The sequence below is a fragment of the Carettochelys insculpta genome, chromosome 2, assembly GCF_033958435.1.
Source record: "Carettochelys insculpta isolate YL-2023 chromosome 2, ASM3395843v1, whole genome shotgun sequence".
NCBI lineage: Eukaryota > Metazoa > Chordata > Testudines > Carettochelyidae > Carettochelys > Carettochelys insculpta.
The window spans coordinates 100,072,633-100,092,844 of NC_134138.1; the positions used below are offsets into that span (position 1 = coordinate 100,072,633).

General features: G+C 45.4%; 1 protein-coding gene across 6 annotated transcripts in view; it reads left to right on the plus strand.

Moving 5' to 3' along the window:
• LDLRAD4 (low density lipoprotein receptor class A domain containing 4) overlaps positions 1-20,212 on the plus strand; it is a 386,231-nt gene that overhangs the window by 361,005 nt on the left and 5,014 nt on the right. For 4 of the 6 annotated variants that reach the window (XM_074987501.1, XM_074987502.1, XM_074987503.1 and 1 more), the window contains exon 4: positions 5,165-5,319. In XM_074987501.1, coding sequence (XP_074843602.1) covers positions 5,165-5,319 — 155 coding nt within the window. The other 2 variants (XM_074987506.1, XM_074987505.1) reach the window with 2 other exon arrangements.

Here is a 20,212-nt window from a genome sequence, read left to right on the forward strand (position 1 = left end):
ACGCGTCGGGTGCTATTTCGAAGTTAACTTCGACGTTAGGCGGCGAGACGTCGAAGTCGCTAACCTCATGAGGGGATCGGAATAGCGCCCTACTTCGACGTTCAACGTCAAAGTAGGGACCGTGTAGACGATCCGCATCCCGCAACGTCGAAATTGCCGGGTCCTCCATGGCGGCCATCAGCTGGGGGGTTGAGAGATGCTCTCTCTCCAGCCCCTGCGGGGCTCTATGGTCACCGTGGGCAGCAGCCCTTAGCCCAGGGCTTCTGGCTGCTGCTGCGGCAGCTGGGGATCCATGCTGCAGGCACAGGGTCTGCAACCAGTTGTCAGCTCTGTGTATCTTGTGTTGTTTAGTGCAACTGTGTCTGGGAGGGGCCCTTTAAGGGAGCGGCTTGCTGTTGAGTCCGCCCTGTGATCTTGTCTGCAGCTGTGCCTGGCACCCTTATTTCGATGTGTGCTACTTTGGCGTGTAGACGTACCCTCGCAGCACCTATTTCGATGTGGTGCCGCGCAACATCGAAGTTGAACATCGACGTTGCCAGCCCTGGAGGACGTGTTGCTACATCGAAATAAGCTATTTCGATGTTGGCTTCACGTGTAGACGTAGCCATAGTTTCTAAAGCTGTCTTTTGTATGTTTCTGTATCTGCCAGCCTTGGAAAGGCATGGGATGAGTACCTTTGGGAATAAATGGCTTTAGTAACACCACTTAAGTCCATTGAAATGAGCTGGACAGAGAGCACAATCTGGATGGATTGAGAAGAAAAATAGCAAATACGTTGCTTTAAATGGGTGTGTTCTTTTTTTCAACAGCTGACAGGTATAAATTTAGAACCACTCAAAATGTACAAAGGGAAAGTATTGAAAAATCAGAAATAATAAAATGGCTGAATAGAATGTAATAAGTATCATACCCAATTTAAATTTTAAAAAGTGTTTTAATATTATTTCACTTGAGACGTCTCAGAGAAAATGACTGTATTGTTCAGAGAGTACGACGGAGAGGCAAGATCCACAGCTGAGTGCTTTTATCTAGGTCCTGGCTTCACTATATTTACATTAGTACCATACAGTAGGAGAATGAGTGAAAGAGTGTGTGTATGTGTGTGTCTTGGTGGGTGTAAGTTTCTTAGTGTGCTTGTGACATCCTCAGTTTCCAACACAGAGCTTAGTTAAAAGAGCATGTGTTAGCAACTCCCAATGATTGGAGACGTCTGGCAGAGAGAGACAGAGGGAGGGAGCTTTAGCCGTCTTGACTAAAGTAGTGAGTGCACTGTTCTGGGCATGGCATGACGCACATATTGTGCTGGATCAGAAATGCGGAAGAATTAGAAGCCTCTGAGCGTCAACTGCTCTTGGTTTAAAGAGCAAGTCAGCACAGTGATGAGGCTGTTATGTGTGTGGTGCTGGTAAGATATGCATCATTCTTTGACTTCTCTCTCTCTGTACTCTCTTGCTCGCTTGCTTTCTTCCTTTCCTCCCCTCCTCCCATTTCCTTCCCCTCCAGGCCTACACAGCACAAGGCTTCTGATAGGGATTAAGGGAAAAAACACTTTGGTTGAACTGTACAGATTGTGTAATTTTTTAAAACCATTTTTCGTTTACCCTTTAGTCTGAAGCAAAAAGATTTTACTACTAAGAGCTGAAATGCTGCCTCTTCTCTTGTCTTTATCTCTCTGTGTGTGTGTGTGTGTGTGTGTGTATTTTATATACATATATATATATATGAATTCACACGCTGTCTGTGCAAGTACATGTTAAGTAAGTAAGAGTAAAAGTCCATTTCAGCTGGCCTGAAGATATGAGGCCTTGGAGCGACGATCAGTTTCTACAACAGCACCAAGTTCCTGTTACATTACATGTTGCTTTCTGCTGATGGCAGTTGATAATTGGTAGCCACAGTCTGCGGTCTGAGCCACAGCATTTTGTCTCGCACCTGGGCTGGGCCCTGCTGATATACATTGGAGTGAGAAACACACAGAGACAGACAGAAAATAAGCTAGCTGTAACTGTGCGACTCTTGAGTGAGCAGCCTCCAGAGGATATTTGCCTCACGCATGGAATCTACCTGAGGCTAACTGGTGATGACGGGTTTGCTGGGGGGTTCACAGAGAGATTGAATCCCTTTTCCAGAGGACACGATTATGTCCAGTGAACAGCGTAACAGCACAACATTGAAGGATGCTCAGTTAAAAGACCTGTTATTGGAAAGAGGTACTCCAGTTTTTAGTTATATTTTTAAATAATTTATTTTAAATACTTTTATGAATTAGATTTATTTTAAATGTAATCTCTAACTTCTGCCTGATTTGCCAGTATTGCTGTATCAGAGCTACTCTTTTAAACTGAGGTATACAAATTGAAAGGAGTCTATTGTATATGCACATAGTTGTTTGTATAACTAGCTCTTTAGGAAAATGGTCCTGGCATTTCTGCCCACATGAACCAAATAAGCTAATTTATCACCTCTTCTGTTCTTAACTTTTATTCTCCTAGGAAGGTGTTTTCACTAAATGCATAATGACTTTTTTCTGCATGTTTGTGAAGTAAAGCAAAATTCCCCTGGAAAAACTGTATTATTGATCTCGTCTCCTTTATGCCTCTGTGTGGGTGGGTAGATACAATTTTTCCCATGTTCAGTTTTTGAAGAAAAACTTTACTAGGGGATGTGGGTGGCGATGGTGGTTAGGGTGGAGGTGCCTTTCACATTTGCTATTAACTGTGGAGCTGGGGCCAAGGGGGAATATATGATGTGACTGTATGTTAGCAAACATCACAAACTCCACTAGTTGCCATGTGTTGTGTCAATGAATGTGAGCTATTTGTGCTATTGTTCTTTTTCCTCTGTTCTTATAATTAGTAGGGGGCAAATGGGGTACAGGAAAAGATTAAATATCTTCTCCCCCGCCCTTGAAAAGCAAATGCCGACTTTGAAAAATCTAATGGGAAGTTTTCTTATGTTCTGTTTTTTCATTTTTGTCTCACAAAGCCACATTTGGAAAGAGTTTCCATGTTCATGCTGTAATAGAGTATACTGCAGCTTTATTATATGTGGTCATATTTTCATTGTATTTTTTTCATTTTGCAAGTCTCTCAGATGCTTCAGATCCCAATACATTTATTCAGAGCAAGGAGGCACTTACTGCCCCTTCATAGAAATTCTGGGCCCATGATAAAATTGGAAGTCTTAACCCATGGCAGACATGGCACTAACATGTCATTCCTGTGATCTCCATGTTCTAGGAAAGTAATCAACATTACTCATTTTGCACATTGCCCTTTAGCACCAGCCTCAGAGTTTCCACAATAATTGAGTATTGTAGAGCCAAAAAAGGTGTGTATGGGGGTTGTGGATATGAGGATGTTCAAGTACCTAGCTTTTATATATTCTTAGTACACCACCTATCTTCTGTTGCAAGTTTATAGCCTGCATTTGTGACCTGCGTCAAACCAGTTTTACCCTAAAACACCTAAGTAATTTCTGTGTTCTGGGCTTTTAGCCATCAGTACAATAACCCGAGGAAAAAATGCCAAACTGATTGCTGTATGTGGAGTTCTTAGCAGGAGTAATGGGAGGATGGAAAAGACTGAAGGATGCAAGTGTGTGTAGGAGCTGATTTTGTTGTTAATGAATGGCATATACTTAATGGAAAAGAAAAATGAAATTAACATGTAATTGCATGGTTATAGGATCTTTAAATCTTGGAATAATATCAATTACACTGAGTGTAATTAGCAAGGAAATTAAGCTGCTAGACTTCTGTTTGCATCCCCTTTTGTTCACTCATGACTTAGAAGTATCAAACCCTTGTAGCACAGGCAGATATAGCAGGTATCACTACATGATAGTACTGACAGGCCTGCAGGGTGCTTGCCTGTTTACATTTCTTGAAGATTTGTGATGGTTTTGTTTGAAAGAGAGTTTAGACCTGGGAAACCTAAAAAGCTTGGTCTGCTTTAATTTCAAATATAGGGCAGCTTGGAAAAAAAATAGTAATCCTCCTTTAAGTCGGCTTTAAAAATCACACTTGGAAAGAAAAAATATAAAAAAGAAATAAGTCCTTTTTTAATAGGGCATTTAAATTTCTGCTTTTTAACTTTGGTCACATCAGTTTTGCCTGGCCAAGCTTTTTGAAACTGAGAGCCTAAATTTAGGCTCTAAGTCCATATTTAGGCATCTAAATCATGGTGTCATTTTTCAAAAGTGCTCTCTTCCCTTTTTTACCTTCGTGGCAGCCAAAGATTGCTCCCATAGACTAGACATTCTCTTTTAAGATTAGAGCATCCCTTGTGAGTGATGCACTGTTTCCATAGAAATGTCAGCAAAGGCATAACTCCTAAGGGCAAATTCTTCCCTTTAGTCTATAGCCAGTAAGTCCTTTAGTCACATCTGTGCTGCTCCACTATAGCCAGCGAGGTTGCATGGATGTGCGTGAGGGCAGTTGAGGGCTCTCAGTAACAATTTTTTGGTGGTGCTAGGTAGTGTTGTTTTTTTTTTTTGGGGGGGGGCGCTAAAATGATACATTTTAAAATTTTTCCATTATAAATAGCAGCATTTCACCAATGTTGTTTGTGCTGGGTTTCACACTTAACCATGTTGGACTTAGCATAGGTTTGGGGTAGCAGAACCCTGGAACTCAACTTAAAAATCCACTTGAAGACTGAGCACTTTGTATTTTTCCTGTGAATTAGCAGATCAAGCTAAAGGCTGGGCTTTTCCCAGAGACTTCAATTTTTTCAATTATGTTCTACTAGCTGTGAATGGTTACCTTGACAGATCATGGAAACAAAGTCTTGATACCACTCTCTGCAGTACCAGCCTGATGCTGCTGGAGGTCCTAGGGTTGTCCTCACACTGTAGGGTGTTAGCTTTTTCCAGTGGGGTCACTGTATTTTCCAAAAGACCATGTCTGCTCTGCTACTTCTATGGGAAGAATTACATGAGGATGCTGAATTGAGAGACGTCTCATAAGTTTTGATTTATAGCTACCCAATGGCCTAAACTCAGTGCTTAAATGTCCTTTTTGCATTCTGTTGGGGCGAAAGGGAAAACTGATATTTTAACTTGAGACGGTTGTCATAGGATACTGAATGTTTGCAAAGTATTGTTTCCAAATATGAATGTTATATGTCCAGGCTGATGGTTTTTCTCCCTTTAATTGTTTCAGCTGAACTGGAGTTTGTCCAGATAATCATTATAATCGTGGTGATAACTGTTATGGTGATAGTGATCATCTGCCTGTTGAACCATTACAAACTCTCAACACGCTCCTTTATTAACCGACAGAGCCAAAACAGAAGGCAAGAAGAAACTCTGCAGCCGGTGAGTCCAAGCCCCTTTGTCCCATCCTTCTCCTCATTCATGCTGGTCTCTTGCAGAGCTAAAAAATACATGAAATTCTGATTATAGGCAGCCATGCGAAAAACTTCTGGCATCAGTTTTAATATGCTCTGTAAGTGAGTTAGTTTTGGCCATTGTGTGTATTAGTGAAAAAAATCGGTGCATGATTTTAGAATTTTGCTGCACAGCTATTTTAGGCATTGCTCCGTTTTGTATACTGTAGTAGCTTTCTCAAGCCCTGTATTTGCCTGGTGCTGTCAGAATAGGAAAGCCCTGATTACTGCTTCTGCTGCAAGTTTTTAGTAAATTTTCCATAAGGTGTCATTGTGATGACTTGGGAAGATGTGTCATTTCCTGTTTATCCTTAAAAGAGACATAGTAGAGGCAGCAGCAGGCTTAGCTCCTTACCAGCTATTGGTGGGAATCTGAAAAGCCGGATTTTTTTCTCATCTAATTCCCTTCCATTCCCAGGGTTGTCTCTGCCATATGGAAGGAGAATAGGCATGGAACAAATGTCTTAAATCAGGAAAAGGATCTGTTCCCCAACTGAGGAGAGACCTGACACTGGTGGGGCCCAGAACTGTGTATTTGCCTTTTTATAGTTTTTCTGGACTCTACCCCCCACCCCCGGTCAGTTTCATGCTATTTGCATAGTTGCAGTATGTGCAGCTGTGACAGCCAGGCCTGCAGTTTCATTGAGAGTCCTGTGAAGTTGCAAGCTGTCCCTACTAATGGCCCTCATCTTTCTGGTGTCCATCAAAGGCAATGGCAAAACTCCCATTGACATCACTGGGGCTAGAATTTTATTCAAAGAATTTGACACTTTAGACAGAACATCCCAGATGTAATCCCAGTTCTCTCTTCTGTCTTCTGGAGCACCTCTAGTGGTGAAAGGAGAGCTTAGCACCTGTGCCCAGTGAGCTCTTAGTCTTCCAGCTCCAGCTCAGGGTGACAACAAGAATACCATTTCTTATGAAAATTTGTGTGATAAAAGACATAATACCCTCTTAGGGACTGGGTTGAAACCACAGCCTTATTTCACATATCATTGAACAGACATCAGATGGTGATGACTTTCAATCACTACTGCTTTGGACTGGTTTTAAATCAGTGACTCCTTTCCGGTCCACTGAGCCATCCAAGAACTTACTTCTCTTTACCTGTGTTTATAGCATGCTTATCCTTGTGAAAAAACTTGTCGAAAATCCCAGTTTTATGTTGGTGAGTGAAGTTAGCACATATGGAAATGCCGGATGAATTACACTAGTTAGGCTTGGATACAGTGCAAGTATTCTCACTCCCAGCCCATACTGGACCGTGATTTTTGGTCCTGGTCCTCTTCCAAGCAGAGAGAGACATTATCCCAACTTCTGTAGTGATTTTGTGTTTGTAGGTGAATGGGGACTAAGCTTGACACTATTAAACGCGTGACCTAAATCATCACTGACCCACTGTTCCACCTGCCCCCCACCTCCCCAACTCATGGTATCATTTTAAAACAATGTAGAAAGGCCCTAGAAAATTCTTCTTTGGTACAACAAATTACATTATTTGTTTTTTTGCAGATGTTTTTGTTTCTGAGGGGCCTATTTTAGATCCTGTAGCCTAGGCAAACAGGATGCTATAAGCATCTCAAAAAATATTCTCTGCCAACACATATATGAGAATGTTTGTTAGTATCATGAGATGACAGTATAGTGGTGAAGGACAAATGGAAAATGTGAAAAGTGAAATGGTTAAACAGTAAGCAGTAGGCTTACTCTTAAGTGGACCTTAACTGTTAACCTTGGCCACCCCAAACAGGGTGGCCAGAGCATCTCCAGATGTGCCAGGTCAGCTGGCAAAAGGGACACCAGATCCATCTGCACCAGGCCAGCCAGCCAGACTCCAGCCCTGGCTGTGCTGGCCAGATGGGTGGCCCAGAAGGATCCTAGCCACAGCTGTGGTGGGTAGGCAGGCCGGCCAGCTGGCCAGAAGGATCTCAGCCACAAGTGGGCAGGCCCAGGCCACTAGGAATCCGGCCCTAGCTGAGACCCTGGCCTGCAGCTGTGATGCAGCCACAGTCTCAGCTGCCCCCTGCCAGCCTGGAGGAGGGACCCAACTGCAGCTCCACCAGCCAGGGAGTGACCACAGTCAACTGTTTAAATGATATACTGTATACTAATTTGAAGATGTTTCTTAAAGAGACGTCAGGAACTTAAACCTTTTCAGGCAGAAGTGTGAGATCCTGAGATAATTAGAAAAGGTAAAGAGTAATTTTTCATCTTCCCCCCTCCTTTTTTAATGCAGAGTGCTGTCAAATGTGTACAACAGTTCATTTCAAAATGTCCCTTTATAGTCAACATCCCCTGTTGCTTGGGTGCTTTAGTTAGAGGAATTGTAGAGAGAAAAATCACCATTTTGTAAAATGCAATTTAGCCCTGGGTAGAGTAGGGATGTAAATATCAGTTTAAAAAGTTAACCAGTTAAACTATTACAATTTTATCGTTTAACCACTAACCAAGGTGACTCTGGCTGGTGGCCAAGATTGGGATCCTATTGGGCTGTGGGGCCAGGGTGATGGTGGCCTGACCCAGAAGATAGGGGCCAGGCCTTTCCAGCCACCCAGCCCAGTTGGAATCCTGTTGGCCATGGCTGGAATCAGGATCCCGCTGGCTGGCTGGCTGGCTCACTGCAGCCTGGGATGATCTGGCAGGTCAACACGGCTGGGGCTGTTGTCCCTCTGGCCAGCTGTTAGTTTTAAAGGTTAAGTTCTGATTAGTGGTAAGCCTACTGCTTTACCAGTTAACCATTTAACCTTGTACATCTCTAGGGGAAAGAGGAGAGGGTATTGTGCCTGAAACAAATTTTCACTCACTTTTAAAATAAAAACTACATTTCATATTGATGGTACCCTTTTCAGTAATGACAGTCCTGGTCTGTTGCCTGGAAAGAGTCAAGAAACTTTCTGGTCTGGGGTTGCCATTACTGTTCATTTCCATTTCTGTTCATCTAAGAACTTTACTTCAAATTATTTCACTGTTTTTGTAGGGCACAGCAGGTGATGCACCTGGGATTGTTTGTAACTAAAGCCTGATCCAAACTTCACTGAGTCAACAGAAACACTCCCACTGACTTCAGTGGGCTTTGGATCAGATCCAGGCTTGATCTTGCAAACACTTCTCAGTGGTCTCCAACCTTTTTAAGCACAAGTACAATACAGGATTTACCTCAGCCCCAGACATCCTTGCCCTGTCTCTTTCCCTACCTCTTCTCCAAGCGCCCCCTACCCCCCTGCTCACTCTATCCTCCTCCCCCACATCCTTACTCACTTTCACCAGGCTGGGGCAAGGGATTGCGATGCAGAAGGGTGCAGGCTCTGTTCTTGGGCCAAGTGTTTCAAAGTGTGGCAGGGGCTCTGGGCTGAGCCTGGGGCAGAGGGTTTGGGTTGTGGGAGGATTTGGGTGCAGGTTCTGTGAGGGAGTTTGGGTGGGGGTGTCCCAGGGCTGGGGCAGGGAGCTGGCATGTGGGGGGGAGATTCAGGACTGGGACAGGGTCCAGGATGCCGGCTCTGGCTGTGCACCGTTTACCTCAGGCAGCTCTCAGGTGTTGGCACAACAGGCGTAAGGCAGGCTCATCCCCTCCTTGGCCATGTGCCACTCCTGAAAACAGCCAGCAATTTCTCTCCATCCCAAGTCCTGTCTTGCCCACCACCCCTCCCTCCCACTCTGTGGAGATGGACTACAGGGGTGGGAGGAGAGGGACACCCTGATACCAGTGCTTCCCCCCTTTCCCTCCCCAGGCCTGCACAGCAGGCAGGGGGCAGCTTCAAGGCAGAGGACAGGAGCATCATGACAGTAGGGGGAGGGGCAGCTGAAGTGTTGGCACTTGATAGCCTCTTGTCCAAACCAGTCAGGATCACTTGTTAGAGGCTACAAGATCTGTCAGTAGATTCTGATCTTCTGGTTGGTGACCTCTGACTTATGGCACGTCTAGATTGCAGTGTAAACACAGAGCTCACACTGAGGATCAAGCCTTAACCCCTTTCAGGCTACACACAAATTGCATCTACTGAGGTGGGGCTACACAGTCTGAGGACCCCCCCATGATGGGGAGTCTGAAAATGAGTTAAGTTAGGACCCAGCATTCAAGCCCTATTCCTCTGCGGTGCAGACACAGCCCCACTGGACTCTTCTCTGTGAATCTGCCAAAAGTGTCCCACGATCCCATGGGCCATCTTCTTTTGTTCTCTAAACAGTCAGGTTTTGTCCAAGGTGCACCACAAAAAGAGGGTTAGAGTAGCCATATTTTGGAAGAGCACTAGGAAGTCTGAGATATGGGTGGTTGAATACAGGTCTACGTGATACAATGTAGATGTCGGAGCCCCATGTTGGGATCCAGAGTTTAACCGTTCCTGACCTGGGGTTACAAAATGAACGTAGACCTTTAAGCACTAGGTTGACAAACCGAGGATCTGCTAACTTGAGTTCTATGAACCTGGATTTGCATTGCAATGTAGACCTATCTTTAGGCACATGTCTATAAAAATAGAAAGAATTTCTAATAGAAACGGTTATGTTAGAAACATTGAGCATTCCCCTGCAATGGTCACAGTTCAGACCGCAAAGGATTGGGCCAGTTTAAGAAAACTAGAACATTGAAAAGGAGTAATCTGTTTTCATTGTCTAAACTGAGTGAAATGCACAAGGTGAACCAGCAGCTTCAAATACGAAAAGGAACAGAAGTCACATGGAATTTTTATTTTTAACTTCTCTGTTTAAGGTTTAAAAGTGGCAGTGTCCTTTTATGTATTTTGCAGGTCTTGTTCTCTTTTCCTTGATGGTAGAAACTGGGTTCTCTGTCATCAGAGCAGCGATTAAAGTGTACAATTTGAGAACAGATGTAGGGTATTTGCTTACAAACTGACATGATTAAAAAATTAGTATCTAAAGAAAGTGCACATAACTGTGGTTCAGATTTTCACTGTTTCTGAACAGTGGCACCTGAGGAGTGGAAGTTCAGTGCTATCCTATCTGAATTATTTTGCAAAACACTTCAGTTATGATATTGGTCATTACTCTGTTTCAGTGAACTTAACCCAGTTTTTATTGTTGCTTTCTTACACGCAGGCAATCCCATTGCCTTCACAGAGTTTGGACAGCTGTAACTGCCCCTCTTGTTATCATTTAAATTCTATACACTGGGTGGCTCTGAGGTTGTTTTCATATAGGTCCATGTTTGCGTAATTCCTAGTTTTGCTTCTTTTTATCATAACCAGGCAGTCCTTGTGCTGCTACCTAGGTGCTCATGCTAATATCTGTGCTGGCACTAGATCACACAGGTTCACTGATTTTTTTTTTTTTTTTTTAAAAAAAGACGACTGTGATTTACTGCCTCCTACTTTTGCCAAGCTCTGGTATTTAAAAATAATGAGAATGGTTTAAAAGTCATTGGATTTTTTAAAAAATGTGTTTTATTTTTATATTCCTTCTGATTTTGGAGTCTTTACAAATAGAGCACATTTGTTTCACATAGTCAAGGTTATCTTTGCAAATTTAAGGGCCTAACCATGATCTCAAATCATACTGGAAATATTCCAAGTTTTCATATGATTTTAGGGACAGAGTTAGGTCCTGCCAACACTTCAGGGTTACACTATGTTGAGGGACAGCTGTCAATAGGCTCCATGACATGGTTGGATTTGTATTGAATAGGTGAGCTAAAATGGCAAAGTAGCTACTTAATAGTACAGACATGATTAACAAAGCATTAACTGTTGCCCCCTGCTGGTTAACGCTCAGTGTGACAAGCAGGGTATGGTTACAAAACCAAAGGCGAGGCAGCTAAGGTATAAAAACGCAATGGAGTGGGAAGGCAAATGTTATATATAGTATGTGCCATTCTGTGGGAAGGAAATTAGTGTGCATACATCCGGGAGCAGGCCCAAGACAGCTTCACTAGCAGAGCTAGTCACCAGCCAGCTTCATGGATGTATGGAGGTACAGTAGAGTCTTAATATTCGTGAGGATTTGGTGTTGTGAACCCTCGCAAATGTTGAATTTCACGAATAAAGGGAGGCGGCGGCCTCCAGTGCTCCCTGCCTGGAGCCCCAGCTGACAGCTCTTCCTGCCCAAGAGCCCTGGGAAACTGCAGCCACTGGTGCTCCTGGGCCCAGAGCCCTGGGCTTGTGAATAATTGCATTTGTGAACTTGAAGTTTGTGGATGTGGGGACCTTGCTGTACTCAGAGTACAGCTGTGGAGTAGCCTTTTAGGAATACATCAATCTATGGTACTGCTGCCATCTTTTGGGACCAAAATTACAGAACAGAGAGTTGTGGGTCAATGTTCTGTGAGAATTGAAATTTCAGCCTTCATGGTAAATCAAAATGATTCCAGGAGAATGTAACCAGGGACACTGGCTCAGGGTGGTCCTCACTTCTCACCTGTCTGCAAGGCCAGGAACTCAATATAAATTTCCCCTCTGGTAATATTAACAGAGAAGTAGCTGTGTTAGTCTGTATTCTAATAAAACAAACCAGCAGTCCTGCAACACTTTGAAGACTAACAAAATGTGGGTCTGCCCCACAAAAGCTCATCACCTAATAAATTATTTTGTTGCTCTTTCAAGTACTACAAGACTGCTGATTTGTTTCCACTCTGGTGCTTAAACTTCAGTGGAATAAGCAGCGTTGTCAGTGGGGACATTGGAAGAAAGTAAATTTTGTAAATAATCTGTGAGAGAACATTTTGCAAACTTCTGATATTCCTATGTTGATTTCTCTCTGTCTCTCTCTCCCCCCACCACTGATCTAAAATGGATGTTGAAAGAGTTCTGAACACTTTCACTGCCCCAGGCCCACTCCTGGCTGCAGAAAATCCCTTGCAGAATGCCATAGGAGGCATGGGTCACACAAGACACTTGCAGACAATTGGCCCCAGCATCCCTCCTCCCAGTCTCCGTGGGAGGCATAGCTGTTAGCGCCAGTCAGCTTTCATTAGTATGTACATTGATAATGCCTATCTGGTACTCTGAGATACTGTTCTAGGAAAGCAGTTGTGAAAGCCCTGTGCTCTTCCTGAATTCAGCTGGAACAGCAAATTCTGGGGAAAAGCAGCAAACACCCGTCCAGACATGAGTGAAAAGATGATTAAAAAAAAAAAACTGGAATAATATGAAAGTTCCAGGGATTGGCTTGGCAATGTCAGACTTTCCCTTTGATTGATCCCTCTTAAACTGTATTTCTTTTTTTAGTTATATTAAAAAAGCAGGGTGGTTGCTAACAGGAGGGAGTTTTGAGAGGGGCTCTCCTGGGGAAGGAGGGGGCAAACTACAGCACCTTCGGGTAAGTGGCTCTCTGGAGTGTGTGGGTATCTGGGTTTGGGGGTTCTGGGCCTGGGTTTGTCTATTTGTTTGGTGTGCTGTGCTGTCTGTTTGTTTGTTTGAAAGGCCATGTGCTCAGGCTGGCAGTTGGAAGCTGTTAGCCTTGATTAGGTTTAGGTTTGAAATCTAAACTCTGTGTGCCAATAGGCTGAGTGGTAGTCAGAGGGAAGGGCTCTCAGGAAGGCCAGACCTTTTTAAACCCTGCTGGCAAGTGACCAGGGAGCTTGCGCCTGGGCGCTTGCAAACTGGGTGGTTGCTAACAGGATGGAGTTTTGAGAGAGGAGCTTAGAGGGAGCTAGTTACTTCTACAGGGTAAGGGGCGGCAAGATGGTTACGGTGGCAGCGTTCCCAACTGCTGGCTGGCGCTGAGGGACCCGCCGCCCTCAGGGTGCAGCATGGGCAGCGGGACGCAAGTGGGCTTGGGGGAGTTTGGCGGGCGGGGGGCGAGACTGAGGGGTCTCAGTGGTGGGCATGTGGTTTGGGGGCACGTGGTACGGCTGTGCAGATGGTGGCACCCATGGAGGCTGGTGGTGGCACGCCCGGCTCAGATTGCCTGGGCTTCCAGTCCCAGTCCTGAGATCCCTGCATGCGTGTCCCACAGCAGCTCCGTGGGGCTCCAGAGGCAGCCACAGCCAGAAGAAGAGTTCGTAGCTTTGGCAGGGACCCAGGGCGTGGCTGGGCCGCGAGATCGGCACCTTCCTGGAGGACATGGGGCTGCAGCAGCGCGTGGTCAGGTGTGGAGAGGCCGGGGGAAGGGGGACCTGGGGGTGATGACAGCTGATAGGGGGCAGTGTGATGAGGTGGGGGGACATGGGAGTGGATGGGGGACAAGGGGGCGGGGAGGGGGGATCTGGGGGTGATGGTAGCTGATGGGAGGCAGAGGGGTGCGGAGGAGGGTCCTGGGGAGGTGAGGAGGTTGTCAGGCCACGGGGAGCTTTGGGGACACGTGGTGCCAGGGAGGTGCAAGAGGTAGTGGGATCGTTACCCACATTCTCCATGCCCCACTGCCTTGTGGGTTATCCTGGGAAGGAGCAAGGCTAAGGGAGTAAACCCTGACAGAAAATCCGGAGGGAAGTCCTAAGGCAGTTCTGTGCCAACTTCTGGCACTGACCCAGCAACTCCTGCAGCTGAGCTGGTACCAGACATAGAGGTTATCCTCTCCTTTGGACTACATCAGTAAAGCCGAGAGGGAAACACTGGCATCTGGGCAGCCCAGGGTCCCAAAAAATTGCCCAGGCTCGTGCCTGGAGAGGTACTCCAGCATTGCTTAACAGCGTTGAACCAACATGGGAGGTAACAGATACCGGTTATAAGCTCTTGCTCGATTGGTGTAGAGAACGAGCACCAGGGGTTGCCTTCGACAGTGGGAGAGATCATCGCATCTCACTGGACAGTCACCGCCCGCCTCAAGCTGGGCAGCCCCCAGCCAGAAGGGTATTGTCCCGCCACAGTTCACCTGCCTCACTGGGTGCATGAGGCTTAAGGTTCCCAAACCTGACAAGTGACTGAAATTTGAGCACCAGGCAAACCAATAAGAAAATCAACAAGAAAAGGAAGCCATCAAAGTTTTAAGGTTGCTTGCTGGAATGTGTGGACCATGCTGACCAGTTTGACTGAAGATCTTCAGGACATCAGTGACACCCGAAAGACCGCTGTCATCAATGAGGAACTGAAGAGGCTCCAAGTTGACATTGCTGCTCTGCAAGAGACGCAACTCGCAGATTCGGGATCTCTAAAGGAGAAGGACTACACCTTTTTCTGGCAGGGTAAAGCCCAAGAAGAACCCAGGGAGCATGGTGTTGGCTTCGCCATCAGAAACACCCTTCTACAAATGGTGGAATTAGTCATGGGTGGATCAGAAAGACTTCTTCAGGTCGCACTTCAAACTTGCGCCAGTCCTGTCCACCTGATCAGCGCTTATGCTCCAACCCTGTACGCCGCACTGGAAGTAAAAGACAAGTTCTATGATGTGCTTAGTGCTGCCATAGTGCAAATACCTACTCGCGAACAACTGTACATTTTGGGTGACTTCAATGCAAGAGCTGGAGCTAATCGTGACTCATGGCCTTCTTGCTTAGGCCACTTCGGTGTGGGAAAAATGCATGAAAACGGACAGTGTCTTCTCGAACTTTGCACGTACCACAATCTGTGCATCACAAACACATCTTTCCAAACCAAGCCACATCACAGAGTGTCATGGAGACACCCACGCTTGAAACACTGGCATCAACTAGACGTGGTCATCGCTAGACGTGATAGCTTCAAAAACGTCCTTCTGACATGCAGCTGTCATAGTGCCGACTGTGATACAGATCACTCGCTAGTTTGCTCCAAACTCAAGGTGATTCCCAAGAAGCTGTACTACTCTAAACCAACTGGAAGGCCCCGCATTGATGCCAGAAAGACGTCAAACTCAGAGACAGACGAAAAGTTCAGAGAAACCCTTGAGGAGAGTCTGTGTAGCAGCCCTAGGGGTGCCGATGTGACATCCAGATGGCAGCATCTGAGGGATACAATTTACAACACAGCCTTGTTGGTGTTTGGAAGATGAGGCAGAAACACAAATGACTGGTTCGAAGCTAACTCCGATGAGATGATTCCAGCCATCAAAAAGAAGCACGCTGCACTCCGGGAGTACAAATGCTCGGTGAGCCAAAGTACCCTGCAAGCACTCAGAGCAGCCAGAAAAACAGTATAGCAGACAGCCAGGCACTGTGCCAACAACTACTGGCTCGAGCTATGCAGCAGTATCCAGACCAGTGCTGATTTTGGTAATCTCAGGGGAATGTACGAGGGTATGAAGAAGGCATTAGGACCCACCCAGAACAAGATGGCACCTCTGAAATCCAAATCTGGTGAAGTCATCGCTGACAAAGCCAAACAGATGGAGAGCTGGGTTGAGCACTACTCCGAGCTGTACTCACGCGAGAACATTATCAAAACAAAAAGCAGTCAAGTAGCACTTTAAAGACTAGCAAAATAGTTTAGTAGGTGAGCTTTCATGGGACAGACCCACTTCTTTGTTGATACAGCCCTTGATGCCGTCGAGCTCCTACCAGTAATGGATGAACTGGACCAGGAACCAACTGTGGACGAACTGAAGAAAGCCATCGACATCATTGCAGTAGGAAAGGCCCTGGGCCAGGATGGTATACCACCAGAGGTAATCAAGTGTGCCACAGACACTCTCCTGGAACCCCTACACGAGCTATTGTGCCTGTGCTGGAGAGAGGGAGATGTTCCACAGGATATGCGCGACGCTAACATTGTAACCTTGTATAAGAACAAAGGAGACAGAAGCAACTGCAACAATTACCGTGGAATCTCCCTCCTAAGCATCACTGGTAAACTGTTTGCTTGCATCATCCTCGGCAGACTCCAGAAGATTGCTGAGAGGGCATATCCTGAATTGCAGTGCGGATTCTGTGCAGAGAGATCTACTGTTGACATGGTTTCTCTCTGAGGCAACTGCAGGAGAAATGCACAGAGCAGAGGAAGCCACTCTATATTGCCTTCATCGACCTGACCAAGGCTTTTAACTTGGTCAGCACGGATGGACTGTTCAAACTGCTCCACAAGATAGGCTGTCCACCACAGTTACTCAAGATGATCCAGTCTTTCCATGAAGACATGAGAGGAACCATCCAATATGATGGCACGTTATCGGATGTTTTCAGCATCAGGAGCGGCGTCAAACAAGGATGAGTCCTGGCTCCAACATTGTTCGGGATCTTCTTTGTGCTCCTCCTGAAGCACGCCTTTGGATCTTCAACAGAGGGCATCTTTTTGCACACAAGATCTGATGGGAAACTGTTTAATCTTGCAACGCTGAAAGCTAAATCCAAGGTGCGGGAAGTCCTCATCAGAGACTTGCTGTTCGCAGATGACGCTGCTGTAGTGTCACACACAGAAGACCAGCTTCAGAAACTGCTGGATCAGTTCTCCAAAGCATGCAAGGACTTGGGGCTTTCCATCAGCCTAAAGAAGACAAATGTACTTGCTCAGGACGTTGCTGACCCTCCATCAATCAGCACTGACAACTATTCGTTAGAGGTCGTCCACGAGTTCATTTACCTCGGGTCCACCATCACTGACACCCTGTCGTTGGAGTCTGAGCTAAATAGGAGGATCGGAAAAGCAGCCACAACTCTGTCCAGACTCACGGAGAGAGTGTGGAATAACATCAAGTAGTACACTCACACCAAAATGCAAGTCTACAGAGCCTGCATTCTCAGCACCGTCGTTTATGGCAGCGAGTCTTGGAACTTGTACGCCTGCCAGGAAAAGAGGCTGAACATCTTCCACTTGTGCTGCCTCAGGCGCATCCTTGGAATATCATGGGAGGACAGAGTGTCCAACACCGCCGTCCTTGAGCAAGCTGGAATCCCAACCATGCACACCCTCCTCAGGCAGCAGCGGCTCCGCTGGCTTGGCCACATCCACAGGATGAATGATGGAAGGTTCCCAAAAGACATCCTGTATGGCGAGCTAGCCTCTGGCAAAAGACCTCCCGGACGCCCCCAGTTGTGCTAACAAAGATGTTTGCAAGAGGGACCTCAGGGAGGTAGACATCGAGCCGGACAGTTGGGAGGAGCTGGCAGACGATCGCAGCAGATGGAGGCAGGAACTACACAAGGGCCTTCAGAAGGGTGAGATGAGGATCAGACAGCTAGCAGAGGAGAAGCGAGCCCACAGAAAGCACAGTAAGGACCTGCCAGACACCCACTACACATGCAACAGATGCAGCAAGGACTGTCACTCTCGTGTGGGCCTTCACAGTCACAGTCGACGCTGCAAATGATGATCCCAAATGGAACTATGAAGGGCGCCATCCATAGTCTACGTAGACTGAAGGATGCTACTACTACTACTAATTATATTAGCGTTACTAGTTCTATCCGCTGCTGGCAGCCCAGTGTTACCTATTTTACTTTCCATTATTTTAACTTCAGAAATAAAAGAAACCAAGTAGGAATAAATCCCCAGGTAAGAGTCAGAAGAAATAAGTGTTAATGGTATAACTTTATCGCCAGAGCATAACAATGTTGTTCACTGTCATTGCCTTCTTCATTAACCCTTGTGCACAGGGTTGGCTTTCCGATTGCATTACCCCTAAGTAGTCAGGAGGGGATTGGACAAGTGTTGCCTTTTCTCTCTGCTGCCAAAGTACAGGAGGATGACTTCTGTATGCCTTCTCCTCGAGGTGTGCTGACAGGAGAGACTTTGATTTGAACTGGGCTGAGGTACCTTTTTCCCTCATCCATAAAGTGGTAGGGATTGGATCTTGTATGACACCTCTTCTGATCCAACTGTCAGAAAGAGGACACTAGCCACAAGCTGGTAAGCAAAGACATCTACTGATGGCAAATTGTTTGGTGATTTTGTGATATAAGTAAACATAAAGCCACAACCTTTTGTTTAAAAAGTCATTCATTTTATTGGAGCATTCTGGCCATTGCTGTTTGAAGCCTATCTAATAAAGGCACTCCTTCTCCTTTAATGGGGGCAGCATAGTTTAAGACAGGGGAGAGCAAACTTTTTATGTCAGGCCCCACTTTTCATCCCTGCAATTAGCAGGGCTCCCTCCCCCAACATGTCTAATGTTATCCAAACGGACGGAAATTTAAGTTATATTGATATGAGAAAAAAACTTTTTTGGCACGTGTAAGAAAATAAGTATATAGAACATAAAAACTTTATTAATCGGTATATAAATATGAATACACAGACATTAAACCACCAGCATGTTTCAGTGTGAGATGGATGAGCCCCCTTATGAAATTTCACCCCAGCCCCTGCCCCTATTTTCCACACCCCTGTCTTAGGAACGAGAAGCAAGGAACTCCTGGAGTCTGACTCAGTGGAGGACCTTGAAGAAACCATTTCTTTGTTCTTCGTATGCAAAGTGAGAATAATAATATTCACTCACCTTAAAGGGCAACTCCAATATTAATTAATGTGTGTACATTACAAGGAAGTTCAAAGACGTAAAAGCTTTTAAGTGTATTCATTGTCATTACTTCTGCTGGCTGTATAAATGCAGTTCTTTCCCTGGTTAATTTTCCCCTTGCCATCCAAGTCCTCCTGTCTTGTCATTGCCCAGCCTTCTGCAAAATACCATCATTCTGCCTGCTTGTAGGAAATACAATCTTTAAGGGAAAGAGAAATCTTGCTGTAATGTTTGCTCTTTCTATTGGGGCATACAACAGTTTTTTGCTTTGCTTATCATCTAAGGGGGAAGTGTTAGCAATCGTTAGGAAGTATAACAGTGTATGCCTTCAAAGAAGCAATAGATTGTGGAGAGAACTAGTTGGTTTGTCCTAATAAAATTAGAGGAGCGAAGCTAGTCTAAAGCTAACATGTTACTGCCACCTAGGGTCAAAATTTAAAACTACGCTCAGAAAATATCACCTGCGGAAAGCGTAGCTACACAAAGTTTGGGCGGGAGAAAGGAATACTGATCTTACATCATGTCTAAACTTCACTTCTGTTGTTAAAATTTTTGTCACTCGAAGGGGGGCTATGTTTCACACCCTCGAATGGCAAAAGTTTTAATGATGACAAACACTGGACTGAACAGTGCTTTGTTGGGGCTTGGCATTCCATGCTCTCTTGGCAACAAAGTAACCACCCCTCCTTGAGGTGGTTGTGTGTTGTTGTTAGGAGAGCTCTCTCTAGGCAACCAAGAGTGGCTACACAGTGCACCTTCCAACAGTGCAGCTGCAGTGCTGCAGCTGTGCCATTGTCAGGTGCGTAGTGTAGACAGTCTTTGTTTCAGAAAGGAAGGAATGCTTTGACTTATCCCCCACCAGCCACTGTTGTCCTTCTGTATGCTGTGCCCTTCTACTGTAAACATGCTCACACAACATTTTCAAAGCATATTGTATGGGGAACATGGGTGGGGTTTCCAGCCTGAGGCCTTTATTTTATTTTATTTTATTTTATTGCTTGGTGCAATTTAAACTCCTATTTCTCTATCCCATGCCCTTCGCTTTTGGAAGGCAAGTCCATCCTGTGCATTAAAGGGAACGGCATTAATGTTGGCTATAACCAATGGAGCAAATTTTCACTGTGGCCCAAGGGTAGTGACGATAAAGCCATGAGAAAGTACAGTACTGGACTGAGATCAGGGTTCTAGTTCTGGTTGTCTGCCCAGACGTGCTGCCTAATATTGGAAACACCCGTACTACATGACAGAAAGAGAGTATCTCAGACACATCAGCCTGGAAACTTAAAAGTGGGAGTATGCGAGTGGGATAATCTATTTAAATGATATCTAAGAAAATCCAGAGTAAATATAGACTTTCTGCTGTCCCAGGGATACCTGGCAAACAAAGTAACAAAACACCACCAACAAACCAGAAACAAAAGTCATTCAGACGTTTCCTAAGCAACAAAGGATGTGTTACAGTTTGCTGAGGATATGGATCAGTTTAAAGGGCGTTCTTCTTTGGTGTCACAAAAAATGATCCTTTCTGAAATGTGGAGTTAGTATTTTTCCTTCATTATTCCCTC